The 18739-nt window shown below is 40.2% G+C and overlaps 2 protein-coding genes across 2 annotated transcripts; one reads left to right on the top strand and one right to left on the bottom strand.

Annotated features, from left to right (window-relative positions):
* Positions 1-3538: 3538 nt before the first annotated feature.
* On the top strand, positions 3539-13199 carry slc25a18 (solute carrier family 25 member 18). Its single transcript, XM_019893981.1, has 10 exons — positions 3539-3647; positions 4497-4845; positions 5168-5290; positions 7481-7536; positions 7730-7820; positions 8679-8794; positions 8928-9114; positions 9960-10132; positions 12222-12297; positions 12371-13199. Exons 2-10 carry the CDS (start codon positions 4826-4828, stop codon positions 12510-12512), a joined length of 984 nt encoding a protein of 327 aa, XP_019749540.1. The 5' UTR covers positions 3539-3647; positions 4497-4825; the 3' UTR covers positions 12513-13199.
* Positions 13200-13409: 210 nt separating this feature from the next.
* Positions 13410-18702, bottom strand: atp6v1e1a (ATPase H+ transporting V1 subunit E1a). The gene is made up of 9 exons (XM_019893982.1): positions 18551-18702; positions 18268-18333; positions 18035-18144; positions 16483-16549; positions 16230-16319; positions 15091-15159; positions 14898-14992; positions 14681-14768; positions 13410-13755 (listed from the first exon to the last, which is right to left on the bottom strand). The coding sequence occupies exons 1-9, from the start codon at positions 18581-18583 to the stop codon at positions 13693-13695; spliced, it is 681 nt and encodes a 226-aa protein (XP_019749541.1). The 5' UTR covers positions 18584-18702; the 3' UTR covers positions 13410-13692.
* Positions 18703-18739: the final 37 nt, after the last annotated feature.

The raw sequence follows: 18739 nt of genomic DNA, 5'->3' as shown, positions 1-18739 counted from the left end.
ATATATATATATATATATATATAGAGAGAGAGAGAGAGAGAGAGAGAGAGAGAGAGAGAGATTATATAATCTGTCTATACCTGTAATGTACAGTGATAATCACTTAGCGCTCTTTCATTAAGTGTGCAGAAGACACAATAAACCTGTGTATCCATCTGTTGTCATTCATACAACAGAATAAAATCAAGGCTCCCTACTTGTCTGTCAGCTTTGTGTTCAATTAGACAAGTTTCACACCGAGCAAGCCATTTTGTGATTCATCTATCCACCCATCCGTTTTCTACTCCACTTATCCTCAGATGGGTCACGGGCATGCTGGAGACTAACCCAGCTGTCTTCGGGGAGGAAGGCCGAAGCTGGAATCGAACCTTGCACATCTGTACTGTGAGGCGGACGTGCTAACCAGTTGTCCAATGTGCCGCCCCAGTTTATGATTCAATTACAAAAAAATACATAAACAATACCAATATTATTTAAGTATTGTTTTGAGATTTTCTCATGTAAAACTGGTGCTTTGGCTCAATAAAGCTTGGCAAACAGACTTAAACAACTACAACAACCTTTGTTTCATAAATATCATTTATTCGTCTGAACTTTATTACGGCATACAGGATTGTGCAGGAGTAGCTCATCCGTGGAGAGATGTAAGTCTGCTTCCTGGCTACTGTCAAGGTGCTCTTGAGCAAGGCACCGACCCCACTTCCCGAGCTTTAGAGGTGCAGCACTGTTTGAGTAGTCCTACTTCCTAGTCATCTTATGTGCTTGAATGCTGGTCTACATCAGTGCAAGTGTCCAATTTGGTTTTCTGTGGCAGGGGCGTGAAGAGGGCGGGGTAGTTTTATCAAGCTGCAACCGTCAACTCTCAATGGAACTGTACATAGCCAAGTGTGAAGCTATTGGGATTAAAATCAGCACCTTCAATGAATATCATTAATTAGGTCTAACAACATTTATTTACAACATTATTGATGATAATTTCAACAAATATGTTATTACAAAATTGAGTATCAAACTGTAGAAGAAGCCCTTTATATTGATGAAGTATCCCAAAGTACCTCTCTGTTTCAAAAAGGTCTGTGACCCCTGGTCAAGAGGCATTAGCAAATAATTCTAGAGCAAAGTAGAGACAATTGTAAGTAGTCATTAATTTGTAATGTCATATAAACGTGATGTCTCAGGTAATAAGCATTCATATTCAGAAAACTTTAGCTCGAAGACCATGTACATTGCACAGTAGGCCGATGACATTTCAAAAGAGGAAGACTCACAATACTGCTATCATGCCATTTAAACTTAACACGCAAGATATACTTTGCTATTTAAAAAAATATCAGGACTGAGTACTGCCTTTAAGTATTGTCTTTAAACGTGCATACAATGGTCACACTGAATTTTACATTAAAGGACAAATGCACAAATTCAAGCAAGAGTAACAAAGTCATAAAATAGCCTCAAAACACCTTGGCATGCTGTGGGTATAAAAAGTCTACACACCGGTGCTCAAATGCACACTTTTTTCCCCCTGGAATGGAATGAAAAAAAAAACCAACATAAAAACTGGAATAATGTGGCTGCATGAGTTTGCACACCTTCTTCATTTAATCGTGAAAAAAAAAAACTTATTAACACGTGGAAAAGGTTGAAGGTTTTGGCCTTATTTCCAAAAAGTATGTTTAGCACAAACACAACATTGTTCATCACTAAAAGCACCTCATACCCAGATTGAAGCATGGAGGTGGCAGTATCCTGCCTTGGGGCTGTTTTTCTTCAGCTAAAACAGGTACTTTGACAAGGTAGAAGGAAGAAGGAAAAGAAAGTTGGAATTTCTTTGGGGTTCACCAGAGGGACTTTTTGAATGTGAATGGTTTATTATGAACACAACCACATCCCAATCGTTGAAGATGGGAACACTTGTGCAACCACATTATTGAATTTTACAAGTTGTAGGAAACAACAAGAGAAAAAGTTGAAAGTATTCATCGTGGTCACATTTTTTTTTGTGGGGTGGGGGGGTCATTTGAAAAGGGGTGCATCAACTTTATATCCAATGTGTCTTGTAATGGACCTTGTCTTACTTGGGGAGATTTCCTTGGTTAATCCACCAAATTATTAATTTTTGCTGTTTGGCAATTCGATGCCATGATAGAAGAAAAAAATTCACATGATGCTCGAAGTCTTTGTATCGAAGATTATGAATGTTACCCTAATTATTACCATGGAGCAACTGACCAAACAATATTATGTTACACCTTACTTATTTAAAGTCTGGTAGGAAGAGGGTTTTTTTTTTTCATATTCAGGAAAACAGGTGGTGGTACGGTGGGTGACTGGTTTGCACGTTCTCCTCACAGTGCAGAGGTGCAGGGTTTGATTCCGGCTCCGGCCTTCCTGTGTGGATTTTTCATGTTCTCCCTGTGCCTGCATGGGATTTCTCTGGCTGTACTTGGGTTTCCTCCCACATTCCAAAAACATGCTTGGCAGGTTAATGGAATCCTCTAAATTGTGCTTCTGTGTGAGTGTGAGAGCGAATGGTTGTTCATCTGTGTGCACTTGGCTGGCAACCAGTTCAGCGTGTAACCTGCCTACTGCCGGAAGACAGATGGGATAGCCTCCAGAACGCATGCGACCCTCATGAGGATAAACGGGTTAGAAAATGGATGGATGGATGGATGGATGGAAAATAAGTTTAAATTGGAAAACCCGCACACTGCTTGATAGCCCTGAAGGGCCAAAGCAGCTCGGCACAACAGCAGTAATTGTGGTCATCAGAGTCATTCTTGCAGCCACATTTCTTGTCTTTGGATCCTTTGGGATCATCTTTCCTAAATTAATGACGCTTGAAAACAAAAGCAAAGAGAAAACATGACAATCCAGGGAATGGTGCTCAAAGTATACAGTACATCGGTCAGGGGAGAAGATAGAAATACAAGCACATCATCTTTAACAAAAACGCCATGGAAGTTGTAATTCAATAAAAACTTAGAGAAGCATCTCTTTTTCACCAGGAATCAATAGATCAGTGGGGAAAAAATTTATTTGAGGGCAACGATTGATTGCTGTAGTCAGCACATGCTTTTTTTGGGTCCTTATGTAACCGCCTGTTTTTTTTTTTCAATATTTATTTATTTATTGCAAGTGCAATTTTTAATGTTTTTCCTCTCCTATTTCTGTAACAGTCAACATGGTAATCCTCATTGGCATTGCTTTTATCTTGGCAATACATAGACTGTAAATGTGGGGACATTTGTGACGGCTGATGAGTTGCAGACTGGGATATTATGTAATGCAGAGGCCAATGACTAAAAGTGCTAATTACAATGCTTCAGCTCATCTTTGTCTTTGCTTTGCCCGTCAGTTAAAAACTAACTTATTGAAAGTGAATTGTTGAGATGGAATTCAGTTGTGTGCGTTAGTCAACCGGTACATGAGTGTCCATATCTCAGTCGTGTTCACGCAGTTGCTGAGAGAGTGTGTCTCACACCAAATCGCCACGAGAGGGAGGGACTTTAGCCACTGAGACAATGCTCGTGTTTGTGCAACGACTGGCTCCCTCAGCTTGCTCTCGCTTGGTTACTGCTGATGCACGCCCGGTTGAAGGGAGAGGAAAGTAGACAGCTTGATCCAGCCTGTGGGATGCACCCGCGGAGGTAAGGATCCTCTTCTCCTCACTGTACTGGAAGAAAATAAAATTGTGCGCTCGGTTATCAGACTACGCAAAATAAAGTGTAGCGTGGATCTTGTAGATAGAGGTTGTCGAGGGGTGAGCCAGCCCTTTCTGTTTTGTTTTGGCAGGGTAACTTCTCTCTGCGAATGTGTGAATGGAGCCGGGCTGAAAGAAAGGTGCAGAGAAAGAGGCTCAGGGAAAAGCATGTGCAGAATGTGGCTGGGATCCGGCAATAAAAACAACAGAGTTAGGAATACAAACAAAAAATGCAAAAAAAAAATGTCATGATGTGTGACAAAGAAATAATGAACATATCATACCTAATCCTTGTTTGGAAATAGTTCACTGTGCCAAAAGAGTAAAGCTATAATGAAGCTTAATGGTGTTAAAAATAGAGGCAGAGTAAAGGCAGAGATTAAGTCAGATTAATTAGAGAGATGAGGCAAGAGGAAGTCAGGGGAGGAGATGGAGGTAAAACGTGATTACAAAAGAGAGAGAGAAAATCTATAAAGTTTAGCCAAGTTGCTAACAAAATTGATCCTCTAAAATCTTCACCTCTAGGCCTACTGTATATAAACTAGATAAAATACACTCCAAGATCCACATGGCAAGAAAAATACTTTCCGATTAAGGACAATCATTCCTCATTTTGCTCCCTGTGCTGTGTCAGAATACTGTACACTTATCTGTGTTAGAAGGCAGTTTAGAGAGGCTCAGCACGCTCTGTTTTTTTCTGTTAGTCCTGTGATATCTTTCCGTTTGTGTTAAGAATGATTCGATGAGGATTTTGATCTCGTGCAATCACATTTTCTGTTTGTGTTTTCCATTCAAGGCAGAAGAGGAGATTTTGTGCAGCGTTGTGAGAGAGAGAGATAGAGAGAGCAAAAAGGAGAGGGGCTGGCCTCGAAACAGACCCGTCATTGCTGGTTTTGGCCATAGCAGAAAAAAGGCGTCCACCAGTGAGAGGAAAAAAGAGCAGTCCACTGGTAACACAGTCAAAGACCCAGTGAGCTGCATTCGTGTTATTGAGTGGGAAAGGCGAAGTGTGAACTGACCATTTGGAGCTCAGTGCCAAATTGTGGAAGAGGAGAGGAAGAAGAGGAGGAAGTAGGTGGAGGACAACGAGGGGAGTTGTGGGCCTGGGGCCCAAACGCAAACAGGATGACAGAGAACAAAATAAGGTAATCTTTGTTTAGTCAAACATTCCATCTGCGGTTACTCCAGTCGCCTGCCAAACCATGACAGAATAAATTGGTCTGACACAAAAAAATCTGTTTGACTTTAATCCTGAGCGACCTGTTTCCTCTTCATTTACCGGTAATTGTGTTTTCTTTTAGCATTTTGATTCGGTGATATAATTTGAAGTCAACTATTGAGACATCTGCAGTTCTACGACAGTCTTAAAAGTTATTCAGCCATGTGCGTGGCTTGTGTTGACAGCTGCGTGTAAATGTCTGTGTGGATGCATGTGTTTCATGTGCCTATATGTTGATCCCTTTGCAGTCTCCCTGCTAAGCTGATTAATGGGGGCGTGGCAGGCCTGGTTGGTGTGACATGTGTATTTCCTATCGATCTGGCCAAAACCCGCCTACAGAACCAGCAGGGTGCCCAGGTCTACAAAGGAATGTGAGTATGGCCTCAGAGCAAAACCAGAAAAACAAAAATATGAACTTCCATGTTTTCCTTGCATCGGCATCCTAAGTGCATAAAAGCATTGTATCACTGTATTAAGTTAGCAACTCATCTAAGCAACGATCGCATTGTCACATGAATCACAAGGATCTCATAAAAGCGGGACTTGCAAAACTATAAAGTCACGGCCCATGTTTTTTTCAGTGCTTGAGAAAGCTCAATGGGAAATCACGATGATCATGAAATTCCATAACTTGTTTTGCATGTTTTGGTTTGATGTAACTGAAGCCACTTATGATAAACATTTATTTTAGTGATGGAATATGACCAAAAACAAAAATGTATTATGTGAAAAAATATGCACTGATGTTCTTATAAGGGCCTGAATTCTCTGCGGGGTGGGCAGCAGCACTGCCTTGTGATGGGTGTGGCCATCCTGTGCTCGGCAGCACAAGACCCAGACCGCAGTTTTCCACTGTGACTCAGAAGTGGAAAACTACCAGAATAACTTATTCCTTTCAAGGCCCAATAATAAAAGTTGGATTGTGTGCTCTCAACTCAACATTAACCAATGACAGTTAAACCGGTTCAATTGTCCACACACCACAATAGATAATTGCGTGTTCATTTTAAAGTGGAGGTCAAGTTAAAAAAAAACAAAAAAAAAAAACAAAACAACAACTCAGAAATGTCTTTACAATAATAGGTTCTATGCGCCCCTTCTAGTCTAAAAGCAGTATTTGGACTAATACTGCATTTGTGGAATATGAATTAAGCAGCAAAATCCACCCGTTTTTATCCATCTCAGGGTGTGGCCATTTTGCCCCTTGCTGTCGGCTGAAAGTGACATCACAGTGTCCAAGGGTTCAGGTAGTGACCAATTACGGCTCACCTGTTTTCTGGGTTTTGTCATGTAAGGTTCACAAGATGACTTTAAAAGCCATTGACAGTAACCACTGCACCATACTACCACAATGGTCAGACTACACAAATTTAGCCTGATTTTGAGCCGAGAGACGTGTCACAGATAAACGCACTGTCTCATAGCCGATTTTGAGTTGTCTTGAAGTGTCGTAGCCTGTATAGTGTGATATACTCAGCGATTGGTTGTGAGGCGTCTGGGACGCCTCACGACCACGAAAACGAAAGTCTGAAATGTCAGGATTTTTGTTTGTCTTGCCGCATAGTGTGACATGTCCGGCGTCATCCTTTGATTGGTTCTTCGGCATTGACCACTACAACGCCATTTGAATTTTACTTTTATTGCAGTTGGCGGAATTTAGCACCCAAATGTGCTCAATATGGTTATTGCACGAAGTCTGGCGGTGCATATAAAACTTTCAAAAAGAGTCTTTCATTGTTGTTCTCCGTGCCCAGACTGGAAGTTACATCTTTATTTGAAATGGCAGTGATAAACCAATCAATTTTACTCATCAACAACTGTATACTATTTATCCTTTTCATCTAATAGCTATACAGTGGAGCTTAGTTTTAACTGACCAATCGGGAGTCTTTCATTAGTGCTGATTATTCATTAAATTGAATAAAAAGATGTATGTACTTTTTCAGGTCCTAAAAAGATCTACAGTATTTCAAACTATTTTTTATTATAATGTTTCATTTACATTTTAGTGCTCTCTAAGATGAGATACCACTGATTTTAAGGTCTTGCTCTTGACAAGTTTTACTTATCATTTTCATGTTAAATCTTTAGGCGTTCAGCTTTTTGCCACGTTAGCAGCATTAGCATCTGCTAGATACATTTTTGTGTGTGTGTGTGTGTGTGTGTGTGTGTGTGTGTGTGTGTGTGTGTGTGTGTGTGTGTGTGTGCATTGAATTAATTATATGTCAGCCAGACCCTTTCCGAAGTCACAAGATCCAATTCCTGTTCTGTGGTTAGCATTACATTTTTCCTCTCCGTGTCATTATTTATACGACCACAAAAAAACATATCAAAGAGCTCGCAAAAAAAAAAAAAAAAGATCCTTAATCATAAATTCTCAGTAAATGAAGCCGGTCAGCATTTGCCTGAGTCAGATATGACTCCCTGCATGCGGATGTTATTGTTTCACTTTTGAGGCATATTTAAATGTAGGTACGTCTCCAAATTGTATGACTTAGGGGCCACTGCAGTGCACTTTACAATCAAACTAAGGCAATGTTATTTCTCTTTTGTCAAATCAGGTGGGACTGTCTGGCTAAGACAATACGCTCCGATGGTTATTTTGGATGCTACAGAGGTATTATTTGCATTTCCAATCACTGTGACAAACAAATATACAGCTGTGACTTTCTATACCTTGTTGTTTATTGTGACATTGTAATGCGTGGTAGTAGAATGTAGTAGTAACCATAAAATGATGTGTTTGATATTCTATTTTTGTGGCTGAGAGGGAAATATTTGTCATTCATTAGCTTGTTTGCCTCCACTAGGTGCAGCAGTCAACCTCACTCTTGTCACACCAGAAAAAGCAATTAAACTGGCAGCTAATGATGCCTTCAGACAAAAGCTCTCCAGAAACGGGTACATTTTTAGAATATCCATTTGAATGTTACGATTGTTAACTGTACAAGATTCCTTGAGGGGTGGATATATTTGGAGAATGTTGTCATGATTTTGTAATTGACTGAAATTAAAATAATCAAGATGTGATTGAAAAATTAGACAGAATTTTGCTAATTTCGCAGACACCCGTATGCCAGCGGATGTGCGAGGGGGAGGTCTGCGCTGCTGTGGAAGTGGTCACAGCTGATCAATTATGGCCAGTCAAAGGGCCTCCTTTTATTCCTTTAAAACGTGGCGCATAAGTTGCCCAGAAGAGACTTGGCATAGTGCAAGCACATATACCTTGTCAAGTGGGCATTTGGAAACCGCTCCATGACCACCGCCCAGCCCTGTGGCCTGATTTAAAAAATACCATACAATGATTCAGACAATTTGATACCTGATGTTCACATATAATGAATTAAGTACTTCTGACATCCATCACATGTCCGCGAAGTTCAGAATCTGTCTGCCTGTGGCCCAATTAAATTCACCAAAACCTCACACATGCTGTCAGCAGGCCTAAATTTAGACCAATTTTCTGCCACCATACTGAATTGTCACTCAATCAGGCGCATCATAAAGGACAAGCCCTCGCTGCACCGGAATGCCTTGGTTGGTGGAAACCGGTCAGCCAAATTAGCAAACAAGCTATGAACCAAAAATCAGGATACTTGGGCCATTGCACCACAAGGGCAGGTGTGCGCTCGACAAAAATGGAATTCCTGGTGGGAGTAAAATAAACACAGAATTTTTGGTGACTCAAAAATAACAAGAAACACCTCAAACAGAAGGATGTCTTATGTTTTGTTAATGCTTTTTGTCTTTTGTCATCAGCCACTTGCCCCTATGGGGGGAAGTTCTGGCAGGTTGTGGGGCTGGGACATGTCAGGTGGTGGTCACCACTCCCATGGAAATGCTCAAAATACAACTACAAGATGCAGGGAGGCTGGGTGAGATTTATTGTAATTATTTTATGTTCACTGCTAATTAATACAGCCAATGAGGGTCAATAATAGTTTTTCACAAACAAAATGTCTTACTATGATAAGGATGTAGGCTCACACAAGTATGATTTCTTCTCAGCTGCGCAGAGAAAAGTCTCGACACCAGCTCAGGCTGCTGCTTCGGGTCCTGCTCCATCATTAATGGCACCACAGCTGCCCCGGCCTAATCCTGCCCTACGGACATCTGCTACTAGCATCACAGTGGAGCTGCTGAGAACCCGAGGCCTTGCTGGTTTATACAGGGGAGCAGGAGCCACCTTAATGAGGTTATACGTGCATGCATGCACACACTGTTCACTACAGCACCACGATCAACTTGAAATTATGCCCTTCTCACCATAAAAAAACTCCCATGTCAGTTGGATAGTTAATCAGTTGTTTACTGACATTATTTTTGATCACAGTTAGTATAAATAAAAGACACATAATCAATTCCCACTAAAGTTTATTTAGTCTAAGTGTGGTGTTTTGGCCTAGGCAGACATCATTGAAACTTAGTGTAGCTCTGGAAACGGGTGCACATCAGGGGATTTACTGTTAACAGTCCACTTGCATTGGGGCCAACTGTGTGTGTGTGTGTGTGTGTGTGTGTGTGTGTGTGTGTGTGTGTGTGTGTGTGTGTGTTTGAGGAGGGCGCAGTGAAAAGAAGAAGCCTGGTGTGTGTGGCACTCTAAAAGACACATTACCTCATCCTATTTGACTGTACTTAATATCATCCACTATTTTATGAGCTTTCGGTCAAATACATCTGAGATGTCCTTGGCAGAGGATGCAGAAGCTATGAGTGCCATTCTAGTTCATTTTGGAAAGGCGAAGGAGCTTTTACCCAACTCCTCTAAGGGATCGAAAGAATGCGTGAATCATTTCTGCTCCCATTCAACACCCTCATTACTTCGTTGATTGGTTCATTCTCGATTACATAACTGGACTACAGGACTTTGTTGAACAGCATTTCCTGACCCCTCTAATCAACATTGATCAATAGATTCCTCCAGCTATGTCTGGCTGCACGGATGTAACAATGGGAAAGACCACAACTTTTTTTCCACTTTTGTCACACCATTCTTCTCATTCCTTTGTCAATGACACACTTTCCAAATATATTTTTCAGGGATGTCCCTTTCTCAATGATTTACTTCCCCTTGTTTGCCAACTTGAACGCACTGGGGAGGGAAAAACATGGAAGTCCAGGTGATGTCCAGGCAAAAGCTCCTTTCTGGCAGTCCTTTGTTGCAGGATGCGCTGCAGGCTCAGTGGCAGCTGTGGCTGTCACACCGCTGGATGGTGAGTGGGGATCCGAGAAAGAGATCGTAAATGCTGAGCTGTGACAGTGGGTTTGTGTCTCAACTAAAAACTGTCGATTGTAGTCGATATTATATGACATCAGCACATCTGGATTTGACATTCCAGCGAGATATTGTATTTATACTTAAATTCCAGTCCCGATTGACATTTTTATATACACTCACCAGACGCTTTATTTGGTTCAGCTACACAACCTAATGAAAATGTTTGTCTTTATAAGGACAACAAAAATATTAGTATTGAATCACACATTGAGAGACATCGTTTATTTCAGTTATTCTTACAGTGTGAATATTTATGTATGTCTGATTATTATGTATACTGAGGGAATTTATTTATATCTAGATGTGTTAAACAACTCGGGACAGTGCCTCTTGTTTGAAGCCACCCACTTTCAAAATGAGTATTAAATTAACTTAAAGTAACTAACATTTAATATTTGGTGGCATAGCGCTCACTTGCAATAACCACTTAAAACCTGCGAACCATTGACTTCACCAGACTGTTGCATTCTTCATTTGAAATGCTTTTCCAGGCCTTAACTGGAGTCCCTTTCAGTTCTTGTTTGTTTCTGGGGGGTTCCCACTTCAGTCTCCTCTGCAGGAGGTGAAACGCATACTTTATTGGGTTGAAGTCCGGTGACTGACTTGGCCAATCTAAGACCTCCCACTTTTCCCCCCCTGACGACGTCCTTTTTTTGCGTTGGCACTGTGTTTTGGGTCTTTGTCTTGTTGTAAGCTGAAGTGTCGCACGATTAGTTTGGATGCATTTTCTGGAAATTCATCTGGAAATTGCTAGACAAAATTATCAGGACCATCAGTCGTTACATGAACAATAAAGACTAGATAGCACGTTCCAGAAGTAGTCATTCAAGCCCAAGCCATTAACATGATCTTCACCATGCTTCACAGATGACAACACCTGACAGTTGAACAGGGGGGGTCGACTTCTTATATCCATTGTATTTAATGATTGCCTTCCCAGGACATGTACTGTACTTTCATACTAACATTGTAGTTTCAGAAGCAAATACTGTAACAATTGTTGTCTACATAGTACATTATTGTCATTGTGTTTTTTGTGAACTTGAGCTGCTTTTAACTTTAAATTCACTAATCACAAAAAGTCAGGGATCACATTGGACTTCGAGGTAGTATTTCAAGAAAAAACTGAAAGGGACTGTAACCTTTACATGTGAACTTAATATGAGCTTTGAATGCACTTCCAACTGTTCAATAAGCTAATCAGCAAAATTCACTAGTGCCGAAACCATGAATTGACCAAACTATTTTCTGTTTCAATTAGAATTGGTATTCTTCATGATGCATGATGACTCTTCATCATGCTGTTCACATTTTGACATGAAATGAAGATGACGCCTCATTAGTTCTACACCACATGGAGGACTTCAAACAGGACGTTCACAGAGGGAAGAGATCACTGAGTTTAGTCTCACTGGTTGCAACAAAGATAGAGGGAGAAGTGGATTTATTTGGCAATATATTGGTTGTTTCATGGATCAAACAAGGCGACACTGTGGGCGTTAACACAGCGCAGAGGTGCAGAGTTCGATTCCGGCTCCAGCCTTCCTGTGTGGAGTTTGCATGTTCTTCCCGTACCTGCGTGGGTTTTCTCTGGGTACTCCAGTTTCCTCCATTCCCAAAAACATGCGTGGCATGTTAATGGAACACTCTAAATTGTCCATAGGTGCGAGTGTGAGCGTGCATGGTTGTTGGTCTCTGTGTGCCCTGCGATTGGCTGGCAACCAGTTCAAGCTGTACCATGCCTACTGCCCAAAGACAGCTGGGATAGGCTCCAGCACACCCGCGACCCTTGTGGGGAGAAGCGGATTAGAAAATGGATGGATCGAACAGTTGTGAATTTTGTCATTCGAGCTAGCTCTTTGTTTGGGGAAAAAAAAACAAAAAAACGATATGAACATCCAAAAAATTGGAGAAGGTCATATGAAGTCCACTGGTAAAGGTTAAAGTGCATTCTGGGTTCAGTACTACAGTGGTAGTTGGATTACCGTAGTAATACATCGTCTTTGATTTTGTCACCCGTACAGTGATAAAAACTCGACTGCAAACACTCCAAAAAGGTGAAGGGGAGGATACCTACCGAGGAATTATTGACTGCACACGGTAACTATTTCCTAATCAGATATTGACTCTGTAATCTCTCGCCAGCCATTATTTATTGTTTGTATTTCTGTAGGCGCATATTGAGGCGAGAGGGACCATCAGCATTCCTGAAGGGTGCAGCGTGCCGTGCGCTGGTCATTGCCCCCCTTTTTGGCATCGCGCAAGGTGTCTACTTTCTTGGTGTTGGGGAGGCAGTGCTAGCATTGATGGAATAAAATCAATCGGCAGGGATCGTGTTGTATCTGCGCATGTCATTTCATTTTGCGTCAAACTGCGTGTGGACCCAGCAGCTCACGCTCACACTCATGTTATCTGAGATTGCAACATACAAGCTTCGGGGTTTATTTGGTCAAGGATGGTCCTGTGTACTGTGTCCCAAGGTGTTTTGAGTTTACATCTAGAGTTATTCCTTAACCCAAAAGAGATTCTCTTGTTTGGTTACTCAGAAAAAAATGCTGTATATTGTTCAGGCTGCAAGCCCTATGTTTGGTTGTAAATCTTCTAAAATGATTTCATTGCATAATCATACAGGTTAAAAAATAGAATGTTCTTTACCTGCCCTGTTATGCATTCTTTGCACTCTATCCATGAGGTCTGAGTTGTAATCTTGGATTCCCTACCTGGAATGGGAAGCGCTGCCTGTCAGTAGGTCGTTTGTTAATCTGATGGTAATGATTTAATCCCTGTATTAGTGTAAAATATATACACACAGCTCACTTCCGGCCTAAAAGCTACACACGCCCGCCACTGTACTTTGTATTTAAACCTTCTTCACAGCTTCAGAAGGTTTAAAATAAATCCAGAATAATGGGACCAAAAGCTACTTCTGCCTAACAAATCATAAAAGTATATGGAAAACTAAATAAAAGCCTTATCGTTGTTAGTTTAAAAAACACACAAAATGTCTTGGATTTTCTGTGATTTGTGCTGTTGAGGATTTTGGTCCTATTTCATAAAAAACAAATACACACTAAAATATACATATTTTTTGAAACATGCATTTTAAATGCAATGCTATAATTTATATAACTAGGTAAGAGTTTTCACAAAGTAGGTTAAACAGCCCGTGTAAGCAGTTTGTTTACAACTGGTGAATGAAAATGCACACAGACTACTTTGTTGTACTCATTTATTACTTTGGCTCTTGAATGTTAAGCGTGCCCTCATAATTACAAACATGTTCTTTGTTTGATTGTATATACATAGTAACACTGTTAATTTCTCTTGGAAAAAACAACAACGCATTTGGCATATATGGCTGAAAATAGTCCATGGGATACATCAGTTAAAAGTAAGGCACTTGAGTGGGTATACTTGTCATCAATAGTATTATGCAACACAGCATAGACGAAACCTATTCCACCTTTGTACATGCTGCACCCTTAAAATCCACCGTTAATCTGTGAATTTGCGGTTGGGGTTGGCGCCAAATAAGGACACTCTGATTTCAGGCATCATCTGTTTAGAGGAAAACCAGAAAACAAGTCACACATCACCAAGATGTCCAAGATGCATTTGAACAATTATATACACTATAGAGCAACGTACGGTAATCAAATTATCTCATCATAAACCCATCAAGTTTTTTTTTTTAACGTCATTGTCTGTCAAAAGTACAATGCAGTGTTTTCTAGATTATTTTGGTTCATGTGTTCTACACTACCTTGCTGTATTTTATTCCTCATTTTGTATTGATTTTATATTTTTCTTTTGATCATTTTTCAAACCCTGACCTTGACTGACAGGAAAAATTCCCAAAATAGAATGTATTGTTATTCTTGAAAACATTGACTGGCATATTTTACTATATCCACACATCAAATTAATGTATACTGATAACCAATGTGTATTCATAAAGTGTTTGTGCAGGATTTGCACTCAAGTGAAGTGTAATTATGGATTAAATTTGAAACATACAAACCAAGTACTATGTAGAGTTTTGTGTCTATGCAATTGACAACAACTGTGAGCCTGGTACTGACAGATTTCGATCAGACTTTAAGCAGTCATATCAAATCAATCACTAAAACAGCCCAAGTATGAATGCTTTTAGATAAAAAAAAAAAATCACTTTGTTCCTTCAGTAACTTTAGTAAGTTTTCTTTTGTTTAGGTACTTTCTTTATATTTAGTTCTTTCATTTTAAATGTAGTTCAAATCGGGTAAAGCACACTGATTGTTTTTCAATCACAACATAAAGCTGCCGCTCCTTGCCTTGAGGCTGCACGCCACTCCTCTGAAATTGTGTGGAGTGTAGTGCCCTCTCGAGGCCAAACATTGGAATCACTACTGGTGACATTTCATTTGTTTTGAGTACGGTATTGGAATAACGTACTATTTGTTTTAGCTTTTTTAAGAGATGCTTGTCAACATACATTATTTACCTGTTGTGCTAGAAGTTCAAGTCTGTTCTCCAAAGTGTTGGATACTTTAATCTTGCCATTTTCATTATACATCTCCACTCCTCCGCAGCTATGAAAACAATCATTCATATGTCCCCAAAAATGAGAATGATGAATGAAAATAAAAAGCATCCCCTATTTGAAAATTACAAAGTACGAAATGTAACAGGATAAACGTATGTAAACGGAATTTTCTTACATGCTTGACGGCAGAAAATGGTTCGTGTCAATTTTGACAACAATGTTTTTTTTCACAGCCTCTTTGAAGATGGGGATGTTCTTATTCACTGCAGTCTATGAACAAAACGCAAAGAAATGAATCGTTTACTAAAATTCGCCACAAGGCAACATTTGTGAATTAGTTCATCCCACCATTCGCAGCTCAACCTCACCTGAACCATCTCCACATCTTGCTGTCGACAGCAAATGATAACTTTCTCTTCCAGCAGTTGGTAGAAACCCTACACATGACAAGCACAAACTCAAAAAGTGCACAGTGGTGCAAAGGTCACCTAGTTTGCTATTGCAACTGTCACTTCGGCCTATGGGTCACAAAATGATCATCCTCCACAAAGTCTGCCTAAGAACAAAGTGTCCGGACATTCTAAAGGTGCATTGTGAAGTACAGCAGATAGTAACAATTTGATTTCAGCATTGAAGTTTTCATAAATAACAAATCATTATTGCTGTCTGTGCGATGTATTTACCTTGCTGTTTGAGAAGAAAAAAGTAGATCAGACAAGTACTACTACCGAAATGTGAATGTGGATATTCTCATTCATCCCGGTCATTTCTTTCTCAGGGCATTGAATTCAATGCAGCTGGACTGTTATGATCCAGTCATTACCAAATTGCATGAACTGATAATCTGATTGAATTTGATCTTTTTCCCCACCGTCACGAGGAAAGCCAGATGAAGCCCAAATCTTGAATGTCTGGTGAAATACTCGTAAAAGTTCAACCTGTTCAATATGATGGGACGTGAATTAGAATGTTAGCCAACAAGGAAGTGACCTGACACAAATGGAGTAGCAACCGGTTGTGTTGAGTGTTTATCTAACTTGTCTCTAAGGTAGGTCACCAAAATGGAAACGATGAGAAGTTTGCTACTGCAATGTAATGAGCAGATAAGATAACACTTAGCCTAATTTCTTCAAATCCAACTCTTCTTTGTATTCCGGATGTCTCGATGCCCTATGATACCGTCACTGGTTCAGTTCATATTATCAGTACAATTCAGCATGTTTCCATGCCTGTATCAGTAGGCTATAGTTATTGTCAACTGAATCGACATTATGTTATGCAATTCAATCTGCCTGCACGTCTGTGTGCTGTGGTAGCCTTGCACTCTTTTCCTGTGTAGGCATCATCACAATAACACATGCGTGTATATATTCTGAACAAGACACGGTCAGGAGAAACACGTCAACGAGAGCCCGGGACCAAAATAACGAACTGCTAAAGAGAGTTGTCTCAACAAACACGAGATGAATCAGTTGGGATTTTTTTTTCTCTCCACCACAATTTTTACCTGAAGCACAAGCCCCTCCAGCAATGTGGAGTACCTGGCAGGATCTTGCGCAATCGCTGCAAGTCTTTGTCGCGCTTCGACCAACATATCCTGTGATGTGTGGGGGGGGGGCAGAAAAAGTTCAAATGAAATAGAGTGCTATGCTATTCTGCGGAAGAAATGATTCACAAATTCATTTTCTGTGCAAGGCGAAGAGATATTTAAATATTTTGATGATATTGGAATATATTGGAGAAACAGCATGACCACTTACCATGATCATGTCATCACGAGCCTTCAGCACTTTCAGTCTTGCTTGGTTCATCAGGTTGGACATCTGGCTGTGGGCCGTGGGAAGAAATGTCATTGATTAAACAAGAGCACTCGAAGACCACCAGACCTTCACCATTCATCACCAGAGAAATCAATGAGTGAGTGAACTTCTCTAATCTTAAATGGCAAGAGGAAGTCAAGATTTATCGAGATTCAAAATTTCTGCAGTAAAAGATCCTATGGTAGCAATTCAGAAGCTACACCGATTAGAAATTTAAATAGTTGTGAAATCTGCAGTCGAGTTTAGATCCACATGAATCTTGATTTGGCATTAGAGCCTTTGGATCTGTTATACATTTACCAAATTTAATTCAAATCATATCAGATTAGACAGAGCTGTATTAAGGCAGGAGTGCCCACCCAATCGATCGAGTTGACTGGTAGACCGTATACTGCTCCAAAGTCAACCGCGAGGGCTGTGTGTGTGCGCATGTCTTGTGGTGGGGGGTGAGTTGCGTTTTGTGTGTGTATGTGTATATTATTTAATATATATATTGTGTTATTGCACACTACTGCCTACGTACTGTATCAGTCTCAAAAACGTATATAGGAAAAAAATACAGAAAAAAGGAGGTAACCTCTTAACCTATGTTTGCACGAGACCTGCATCACAGCAAGTTGTTAGCAATCACTTGCAAATAGTCATGTGAGCACTTGAAGGGAATCTGGTGTGGCATTTTAAAATGGTACACACCGGCTAAATGTTCCTGCACTTTATGCGCTACAGAAGTGCTTCCCTGCTTCTGCCTCCCAGTGTCAGGTATTCTACTAAAGTAGGCAGGGATTTCCTTTTTCAAATTCAGAGATCTAGCTTTCTTGTATCTGGGTTATTGTTCTGTTTCTGTTTCATATGGCTATGGCTCATCATGGTATGTGTGGACGTGCGTGTGAGAGAGGAGCAGAGGGAGGGGTGTGATGTCTAGTCATTGTAGGACAAGAAAAGGTATTGTGGGTTTGTGAATGCAGCCTGGAAAAGGTGTGTGTTTGCAATGTTGACAATCAATTAGTCAGTCATGGAAATTTGGCTGCTTGAAAAGTAGACCATATGTCAAAAAAGGTTACTGGGTAGTTTGGCACTCCTGCATTAAGGACTTTTTTTTTTTAATCATCATCATCACCTGATGTAAATCTAAGAGATTTGGAAGAATACTTACTTAACATTAAAACTCCAAGTTGATACATCAAACACTGTAGATAGGAAGTTATAGGCAAACAAACACACCGATGAAAACAGCGCTCACATACAGCGGTTGTGCGGTATGTCTGTTAATACAATAAATAAGATGTGGGAAACCTTATGAATATCAATTTAGTCATAGTATTTTAAAAGGAGGTCAATGATGGTGTAATGATTCACTAGCTTGACTTCAGTACAGAAGCTTGGTTTCAATTCCACTGAGTGACTGTGTGAATGTCAGTGTAAATGGTAGTCTGTCTCTATATGTGCTTTGAGATCGATTGGCAACCCCCCACACACAAACACAGGCACTCACATTTTCTTATGCTGTTCAATCTGCTTTTCCTTCTTCTCATAGTATTCCATAATTTTCACCCTCTGCGTTTGGACCAAGCGACCTTTCTCGATATTGAACTCTTCCTCCGCCTGCAATAAGTTCAGCATCAAAATTATGTTTAAAGGACATTTTGGCAAAAAAATAAACATATAAATTAGAGTGTGTGTGTGTGTGTGTGTGTGTGTGTGTGTGTGTTGGGTTGGGGGACTTACTCTGGCGTCAATTTCCTCAACCTTTTCATTGGCCTCTTGCTCAATGAAGGCCATCATGTGCTTTATCTGTCACAACCGATAACCAAACAGCCGTCAAATTCATAGTCTGACCTAGTCTAACTTTTAAAAGTGTATTTGTATATTTTGTTAAGGTAAATTCAAAACGAGAAACGTAATTTGGCTGGATACAACCATATCGGCAGCTCTAACGGCCGTTCACTGTTTTTTACCCTTCATCCAACTTTTACCTTCTGCTCAGTTGATGTCTGATAATAATCGTTACCTGTTTTTGGACATCCGCATCGGTGAGGGCCATGTTTGTTGTTACTAAAATGAATAATTACCCAAACGCGGTTAAAAAAAAACAAATCAAAACAAAACAAAAAATATAAACCGAGAACCTGTTTGCCGTACAGTACAATTTGGTGCTTCCGCTCCCTTCACGTCAAGTGAATTAAAAAAAGACAGAACA

The sequence above is a fragment of the Hippocampus comes genome, unplaced genomic scaffold, assembly GCF_001891065.2.
Source record: "Hippocampus comes isolate QL1 unplaced genomic scaffold, H_comes_QL1_v1.1 scaffold104, whole genome shotgun sequence".
In the NCBI taxonomy this organism is placed as follows: Eukaryota; Metazoa; Chordata; class Actinopteri; order Syngnathiformes; family Syngnathidae; genus Hippocampus; species Hippocampus comes.
This window is presented reverse-complemented; position numbering and strand designations above follow the sequence as displayed.